This window comes from Penaeus monodon, chromosome 38, assembly GCF_015228065.2.
Source record: "Penaeus monodon isolate SGIC_2016 chromosome 38, NSTDA_Pmon_1, whole genome shotgun sequence".
NCBI lineage: Eukaryota > Metazoa > Arthropoda > Malacostraca > Decapoda > Penaeidae > Penaeus > Penaeus monodon.
The window spans coordinates 23,202,107-23,212,106 of record NC_051423.1 but is presented as its reverse complement, the minus strand read 5'-3'; the positions used below and the strand labels follow the sequence as shown (position 1 = coordinate 23,212,106).

The 10,000-nt window shown below is 34.9% G+C and overlaps 1 protein-coding gene across 1 annotated transcript in view; it reads left to right on the top strand.

Moving 5' to 3' along the window:
* Positions 1 to 5,723: 5,723 nt before the first annotated feature.
* Positions 5,724 to 10,000, top strand: part of LOC119596476 (2-(hydroxymethyl)glutarate dehydrogenase-like) — a gene marked incomplete in the record, with an annotated part of 6,186 nt that continues 1,909 nt past the window's right edge. The window contains 3 exon segments of the mRNA XM_037945745.1: positions 5,724 to 5,786; positions 6,291 to 6,411; positions 8,625 to 8,777. Of these exon segments, the coding sequence (XP_037801673.1) occupies positions 6,297 to 6,411; positions 8,625 to 8,777 (268 nt within the window).

The following is a 10,000-nucleotide window of genomic DNA, read 5'->3' as shown; positions in this document are numbered from 1 at the left end:
CATACACGTAAGGGCCAGAGTAAGAGAAAAAGAAATGCAACAGAGAAGATGGGGTGGTAATTACCACTAGCCGGTTATTCATAACAATTTACGGTTTTTAATGTTGGTTTTAACTTATTTTCGTCTTTTTTTCATTTTGTGTTTTATTTCACAAAGGTAAGAAGAAAATAGAAGAGGGAGATGTCAGTGCGGTCCGCATAGACCTATTTGAACTACCAACCATCTCTGATAGATATGAGAATAGATAAGGGAACGACATCGGCGATCCGCGAAGATCTATTTGAACCATAGTCGTCACACAGATAAAATAGATGTAATTGTACACAGACAGCGACAGACAAAATTGCGGGCTAAAGAGATAATCTTTACGCCGGCACTAAGACAATAAAAAGGGGTCAGTGTCTTTTATCCTGTGTGTGTGAGTGAGCTGAATGTGTGTGTGCATGCGTGTGTGAGTGACAGCTATCGTTAATGAGAGGGAAGCGAGAGTGACCTCACACAGAGAATGAATCATAAACACGAATATTAGCGTTCACTATAACAAAACTGAAGTAAATTAGCAATGCTAGCTATTTACGATTATTTCAACTACCACATTGAATTCAACATATAAGATATGCGACAGAATGTACGCATGAATGAATGGTGACATAAAAAAAAAATATTCGCCAAATTTTTATCAAGCAAAAACTTCTCGGGGTCAGAAATCTGAACTGCCCAGGTACATGTCTAGCTTTTCACGTCAGACTTCAATAAAAATCAATAACGGGGGATCTATACCCAAAGCCGTATATGACTGAAGCGACTCGGCCAGGAATATAATATCCTGCTCTCTTCTGCGTATCTGTAATGGGCGCTCGCAAAAAATTTCCCCAAGGATATATAATTCACGAATCACACAAACGCTTGGGGGTACCCAAAACATGCAAGCGACTTCAAGAGGGTGAGAAAGGTGTGATTAATAAGCGAATAATGATTCTAGCTTAACCCCAGTCCTACATTAATTAACGGACGTAACCGCGGGTCAAAACCCACTCAAAGGGAGCCGAACGAACGAATAACTTTACTCTCGAACGACGGAGCGCAGATCTATTAGACGATTACGCAACCCCGGGGTATATCGGGGAATCCTGTGCACTGTGATATGGGGAAGATCCTACGCTATATCCAAATAATACAATTTTGTTACCTGCTTCGCTCTAGCGCGCGATAGAACGTTTTCACCAAAAAGCAATGTAACAATGATATGTTTGCTTCCAAATTAGAGGGAACCAAGTGGTCATCTGACCTTACCCACGCCGCCACCGACCGGGAAAAGAGAAGTGAGGTCAGGTCAACACAGGAAATTAACCTTTTTCTAATCCAAAGTGACCGCAAAAGAAAGAAAAGGGAAGGTCAGGTCGGGCGCGAGGGTTAGGAACGAGATAAAATGAAATGATATTCGAGATAAGATAAAATCACGAACGCGTTAAATTCGTTGCAGATGAAACAATATAAATCTCTAAAAACGAGAGAAAATAATTAATTACATAACTAACGAACGATATTCATGTTTATTGATCACATACTCGATCGCACGGAAATACGATCTGAGGTGGAAGAATAGTGGAGAACGTGCCATTTGCTGTCATTAGCACCTTTTAACCCAACAAAAAAAAAAAAACAACGGCTAACACATGTATGGGAGAAGGGAAAAGAAATAAGAAAGGGGCCCAAACGTGTACTTACGTGTTTTTTTTTTTTTTTTGTTCTTCGACATGTCTTCTAGCGGTCGAGCGGATTTTTCTTCGGGGGTGGTGTGTTCGTGTTGCATGCCAAAAGGATGCAACGGCCCTCGCTGCCACCACTTGTAAAAGGCTATGCGTACTCTACCGACCGGGGTTTTTTTTTTTCGGCTTGACTCTTTATTTCTGAGAGTTGACACCACGCAGTATAAGAACACGACATGTTTAGTTATACGGGTTATCGGGCCGCGCGGAGGTCACGGTCAGCTGCCCGGAGAGAGGGCGGAGCTGACCTTAGCGCGTCGGGCGCTGGTCACGAACTCTCCCGGAGGGAGGCGAGAGCTGACCCTACCGCGTCGGTAGCTTGGAACGAACTCCCGGTCAAACGAGGTCAGATATAAAATGTGACCTCCGCCCTCGCTGAGCGGGTGGTTCTTATTTGGGACATTTTGGATCCACGTGGAAAACAGCCACGTGGTCCACTGGTAATAGAAATAGAATTATCCACATCCTGTAACAGAAATAGAATTATCCACACCGCGGCGATTACCCCTTTAGACAAGTCGTAGCGTCGCCGTAGCGTGTGTTCACCCCTTTACGTGTGTTTTGCGTCCCTGCAGCCACTGTACTAGAGTACGAATAGCCGTTATAGTGTGTGTGTGTGTGTGTGTGTGTGTGTGTGTGTGTGTGTGTGTGTGTGTGTGTGTGTGTGAATATACACTCCTATATTTGTAATATATATGTATATATATATATATGTATATATATTTTATATATATATATATATATTATATATATATATATATTTTATATATATATATATATATATATATATACTATTTTAATATGCATATAAAAACGCTTTAAAACGTCCCACACAAGTAGATTTTAGTCCCCCTTAAACTGAATAGCTTATTCAAAGAAAACTTTATTTTACGCCATAACATCAGCATTTATTCACAATTGCTTTTAATAGACAAATATAATATAATTCTTGAAAGGTGATTGGAAAATTTTATACCGGAAATACCTAGATAATTAAAGGTTGTATTATGATAACTACCTAAAACGATATTTATCATACAACAAAGATGAAAAAGCGAAAGAGAAAGCGAAAATAAGATTTTAATTCCTCATGAGATTTTAAACACGTGTGTATCCTACAGAAAAGCACATGTGCTGGTGTCCTTGCACAAGATTATAGTGATTATTGTGCAATTGAGAGAGAGTGAGACATATATACATATATACATACATATATATATATATATATATATATATATATATATATATATATATATATATATAATAATATGTATATATATATATGTATATATATATATATATATATATATATATATATATATATATATACATATATGTATATATGTATGTATATATATACACATATATACATATATATAAAGGTAGATAGTTAAACAGATAGCTATACAGACAGATAGATAAATAGACAGACAGATAGATATATAGACATACATATATATAAACACACACACATATACACACATATATATGTATACATATAGACAGATAGGTAGATATAGATAGATAGATAGATAAATACAGATATACAGATATATACATAAATTATATATTATTTATAATACATATGTATAGATAAAGATAGTAGATATAGATAGATATATTTATACATGTACATACCTACTTACACACACACACACACACACACACACACACACACACACACACACATATATATAATTATATATAATATATATATATATATATATATATATATATATATATATATATATATATATTATGTATATGTATATATGTATGTATGTTTATGTATATCTGCCTATCTTTCTGTCTATCTATCTATCTCTTTCTGTCTATCTATCTATTATTTAATATTTTTATTTATATAAAAATTTTATAAAATATTATTATATAATATTTTTTATTACAAATTATGTTTGTGGTGGTGTGTGTGTTTTTTATAATTTATTTTATTTAAAATTTTTAAAATTTTTGTTATGTTTTTATTTTTGTTTCCCCTACTTCTCCTCCCCCCCCCCCACACCCCCCCACCCCCCCCCTTTTTTTTTTTTTTTTTAAAATTATATATATATTAATTATAATAGTATGTTATATGAAATTTGTTATGTATATTGCTTTTTGGGCTGCTCCCTGTCTATGTATCGTACATTTAAAATTAATATATTTATATATATTTTTTATTATTCTATTTTTATAAAATTTTATGGTGTGTGTGTGTGTGTGGTGTGTGTGTGTGTGTGTGTGTGTGTGTGTTTTTGTGTGTTGTTGGTTTTTGTGTGTGTGTGCGTGCGCTTGGTGTGTGGTGTGTGTGGGTTGTGTGTGTTTGTTTTTTTTTTTTTTAAAATTTTTTTTTTTTTCTTTTTTTTTTTTTTTTTTTTTTTTTTTTTTTCGGTGGTTCTTTTTGGCCGCCGTTCCGCTGTTTTAATTGTGTTTTCCTGTTGTGTGCTCTTGGAGTGGTACGTGGTGGGGGTCCCCGTTCCTTTCCTAGAATGTGTGGTGTGTTTTTGAAAAGTATATTAATATATATATATTTATATTATATATTTATATAATATTTTTTTTATATTAATTTTAATATATATTGTGTTTGTGTGTGTGGTGTGTTTGTGTGTTGTGTGTGTGTTGTGTTGTGTTTTTGTGTGTTTTTGTTGTGTGTGTTGGTGTTGTTGTGTTGTGTGGGTTGCATACAACATTTTTCTCTGTCTCTATGAGAAGCTCTGGTATAGCTTCCACCAAGTAATTCTAAGATGTTTTCCGTACTCATGAGAGCAATCAAATCCACCTGCTCTGTTCCCATGAGTGGCCATGAAACAGATTCTCAGGAACAGCGAGTCTCGGGGGGGGGGATGTTTGTATGCATGCGTGTTTTGTATGTGTGTGATTCCTTAAAATTGTATTTACATATATGTATTCGTACATGTATATATATATGTATATTTATATGTAGTTGTCTGGGTCTTTCTACTGGGATGGCTGACCATGTGTGTGTGTGTGTGTGTGTGTGTGTGTGTGTGTGTGTGTGTGTGTGTGTGGTGTGTGTGTGTGTGTGGTTGTGTATGTGTGTGTGTGTGGTTGTGTGTGTGTGTGGTGTTGTGGGTGTGTGTGTGTGTGTGTGTGTGTGTGGTGTGTGTGTGTGTGTGTGTGATGCAAGACGTAAACACACACACACACACACACACACACCACATACATACATACCACACAACACACACACACACACACACACACACACACACACACACACTACACACCACACACACACACACACAACACACACATATATATATATATATATATATATATATTATATATATATATATATATATATAGATAACATATCAGATATATATATCATATATATATATCTATATATATATGTATATATATCATATTTATTAGATAATCTATATATATATAATTATATAGGTGTGGTTGTGTTGGGTGTGGTGTGTGTGTGTGGTGTGTGTGGTATGTATGTATGTATGTGTTTGTGTGTGTGTGTGTGTGTTGTGTGTTTGTGTGTGTATACGTGGTGGTTGTGTGTGTGTATGTGTGTGTATGTGTGTAGGTATATATGTATTTTGGTGTGTAATATATACATATAATATATATCTATGATAATATATATATATTATATGATATATATATATACATTATATATATATATGTGTATATATAATATATATATCTCTCTGCTCTCTCTCTATCTATATCTCTCTGTGTTGTGTGTGTGTGGGTGTGTTTGTGTGATGTGTTTGTAGTGTGTGTGTTGTGGTGTGTGTGTGTGGTGTGTGTGTGTGTGTGTGTGTGTGTGTGTGTGTGTGCATGGAGTAGACTCTAGAATTAATGATAAATAACCCAAGAACTAATAATGGACGGCAGTAATCCACGTGGATTCACTAACGCATATAAACACCGGTACATAAATATCGACAATGAACACCATATCACGAAGGTATATAAAGTGTGCCTCTCCTGAGTCGCCCTTTGTTTCGCGTCCATTCGAAGAAGGAACAGGTACGTTTTTCTGTATATGTGTATTCCCATCACACAGTGATGGGAATACACATATACACAAACAGTGATACGAATTCATACACATACACACACTGATAAGAACACACACACACGCGCGCACGTAGACACACAGAGAGATAAGAACGTACATACATGTATATACATAGACAACTACCTGCACATGAACACTCATATATATAGATATTATATTAAGTGTATGATATTGATAGATAGATAGATATACAAACAATCAAACACAACCACACACACCAACAACCACACACACACACACACACACACACACAACACCACACACTACACACCCACACACACACCATACATTACACACTCACACACACACACGGAAACAACACACACACACACGCACATACACACTCACACGCAAACACACACACACACGCAGATACACATACGCAAACATAAACACACACACACGCAAACACACACACGCAAATATATAACTTTCCTCCTGTGTCTCCTCAGGTCAGCATGTTGGGTCGTACCTATAGTCGTCTTAGCGAGGTCGTGTGTCGTTCCTTGACCCGGTCTGTCGCCACCGCCACGAAGGCCACGAAGGTCGGGGTCGTTGGTTGCGGTCAAGTGGGTAAGTGAGGACGCAACGTATATATATATATATATATATATATATATATATATATATATATATATATATATATTATCTGTGTGTGTGTGTGTGTGTGTGTGTGTGTGTGTGTGTGTTTGAAGAGATAATGATAATTCATATGTCACATTGTCATACATAATGCATACAAGTGAAATGGATAACAGGCTCAATAAACTAAAAAGCACAGTATACAATTTAGTGTATAATTTAGAAAAAAATAACAAAATGCTAAAAAGAACAAATAAGAACTTGCATAACCTCGTATCCCACACACAAAGCACGATAGTTATGAATAAAAAAAAAAAAAAAAAAAAAAAAAAAAAAAATATATATATCTATATATATATATATATATATATATATATATACATATATATATAAATATATATATATATATATATATATATATATATATATATATATATACAGAGTTGCTGGGAACAAGAGATTCTTTTTTATATATCCATCTTTTTCATCATGGTAGTGTCAGCCTTAAATCTTAAAAACACAAAACAGTTATTTAGAGAGTGGGTATCATCATCCTGCTTTGTTTTTTTCACTTGCTTCAATGCAGGCACTTGGTATGGGTTATCTGCCGTTATTATTTATCCTTTCGCCCTTTTAGCCTATGTTATATTTAGCTTATTTTCGTCTACAAAACTTAATTTTATATACCAGGTACTCACTGAATAGTTTAAGATTGATTCCAGAGTGTATTTGTAAAAGAAGCTGATTATTTTCGTATCGACATGAACGTCATTTAAAATTTTGTGAAAATTAAGTCTTTTTTTTCATGACTAGATCTATTTGCTAATGGATAAAATAGTTCGCCGTCGATTAAAAACTCCATGATATTTATATTGATTCACCCGCTCAGCAGGTTCACCTTCAATACTAATACTATCTGGAACACTTGAATTTTCCCTAAAATCTCCTTTTAATGGCCTTTTCCACATTCAGTATTAAATAGTTTTTCGTACACCCCTCGGCAAATTTTTGTACCTGAGTTGCGTAATTTCTACTGTTATCATTTGGCATCTTTCATGTAATCTCTGTATCATCGACATATTATGGTACAGAGGCTGAATAACGTTGGGGACAGCGCACATCCCTGAGGCGCCCCAGAGTTGGTAGCAACGTTTTCAGTCAGTACATCGATTTTGGTGTATTGGGGCCTTAGTGTAAAAAATGAATTAATAAAATTAATAAAAAATAAATAAACTAATGGGTAAATAAAATCCCAATTAAAAGATTACTGGTATATCCCTCTAATCATTTATTCAGAAGTATATGGGGATGTAATGTATTGAATACTGAGTTAAGATCTATGAGCATAATTATTATTAAAGTATTTCCTTTAACTGATTACTAGCAAATGTCATTTACATAAAAAGTTAGGCTGTCATCTTGCACTGTTCTTAACAATAAGCAAATTGCATCGAATCTCCCAGAAATAAAAGCCTTTTTGTCACAGAGATGGTTCCTAATGATATTTTCAAAGCATTTCATGATGTTAGACGTAAGAACAACGGCTCTAAAATCATTAAAATGTTTTGGAAATGGAACCTTGGTTATGGTTTTGATGTTGATGGTTCTGTGTGTGTGTGTGTGTGTGTGTGTGTGTGTGAGTGTGTGTGTGTGTGTGTGTGAGTGTGTGTGTGTGTGTGTGAGTGTGTGTGTGTGTGTGTGAGTGTGTGTGTGTGTGTGTGAGTGTGTGTGAGTGTGTGTGTGAGTGTGTGTGTGTGTGTGTGAGTGTGAGTGTGTGTGTGTGTGTGTGTGTGTAGATAGATAGATACATACGTATATAGGTAGACATATAGATATGTAGTTATAATTATTTTAGGGATTTTTTACTTTTTTTATAAATTATGATAAATCAGGAAATCAACTTTCTCTTTCTTTCTCTCTCTCTCACTTCTCTTCTCTGCTCTTCTTTTCTCTTCTCTTCTCTTCTCTCTCTCTCTTATACTCTTTCATTTACTCATCCCCATTCAGTCTCCCTCCTTCCTTCCTTCCCTCTCTCCCTCTTTTCTTCCCTCCTTCCCTCCCTCCCTCCTACCCTCCCTCCCTCCCTCCCTCCCTCCTCCCCTCGTACCCTCCCTCGTACCCTCACCTCCTTCCTACCCTCCCTCCCTCCCTCCCTCCCTCCTTCCCTTCCTTTCCTCCCTCTGACTCCCTCTCTCGCGTTCCAGGTCAAGCTGTATCCAGCAACTTGGTCAACAAAGGGTTCAAGGTCGTAGCTGCTTGCGACACGGACAGGTCACGCCTCCTTGACCTGCCTTCGAGTATACGTCACGTGACCACGCCCAGGGAGGTCACCGAGCTCGCCGATGTTGTTGTTTCTTGTTAGTGATTTTGTTGTTGTTGTTGTTTTGTTTTTGTTGTTTTTATTGTTGTTGTTGTTTTTGTTGTTGTTGTTGTTGTTGTTGCTTTTGTTGTTGTTGTTGTTGTTGTTGTTGTTGCTTTTGGGGGGAGAAGCAGTTTGTTTGTTTGTTTGTTTTTGTGTACACGCTGTTGATTTGTTTATTATTATTGTTTTTGTTGGTTTTCTTTTGGCATTTTATCGTTATTGTTGATTTTGTTGTCATTGTTTTTGTTCATTTTATTTCTGTTCCTATTTTGTCTCTTACTGTTGTTGTTTTTTTCAAAATGTTACTGTTGCTTTTATCAATTTTCGTCTTTATAATGATTATTTCATTTATTGATATTTTCTCATTATTATCATCGTTGTTATTGTTATTATCGCCCTTTTTACTGCTCTTAACATCATTATTCACATTCTTATCATTGCCATTACCCTTATTACCATCATCACTATCACCTAATTCCCAACCATCATCATCATTCTCCATTTCTTATCAAAATCATCAGCGATTATCATCTTTATCATTCACTTGTTTTTATTCATTTTTTGTTATTTATATATCTTATCTATTTATCTTATTTCTTATCTATTTATCTTATTTTTTTCATCTCAGATATTTATTTTATTCATCTATCTTTTATATATATATATATATATATATATATATATATATATATATATATATATATATATATATATATATATATATATATATTATGTGTCTTATCTATTTACCATATTTATTTATTTGTCATATTTATCGCATTTGTTAATCTTATATATTTATCTTATTTATTCATTTCCTTCATCTATCATATTTATTTATCATATTTATCTTATTTATTCATAATATTTATCTTTAGTTATCAGATTTATTTCATTTATTCATCTTACTTATTTATCACATAATTCGTCATATTTATCTTATCCTTTTATCTTATTTATTTATCATGTTTAGCTACCATTTTATCTCACTTATTTATCTTATCTATGTACTATCTTTATTTTCATACTTATCTCATTACCTTATTTATCCAATTATTTTTTTGTTTTCTCTCTCTCTCTCTCTCTCTCTCTCTCTCTCTTCTCGTCATCTCATCTTCTCTCTCTCCTCTCTCCTCTCTCTCTCTCTCTTCCCCTCCCTCTCTCCCCTCCCTTTCCCCCCTCCCTTCTCCCCCTCTCTCTCTCCCCCCCTCCCCCCTC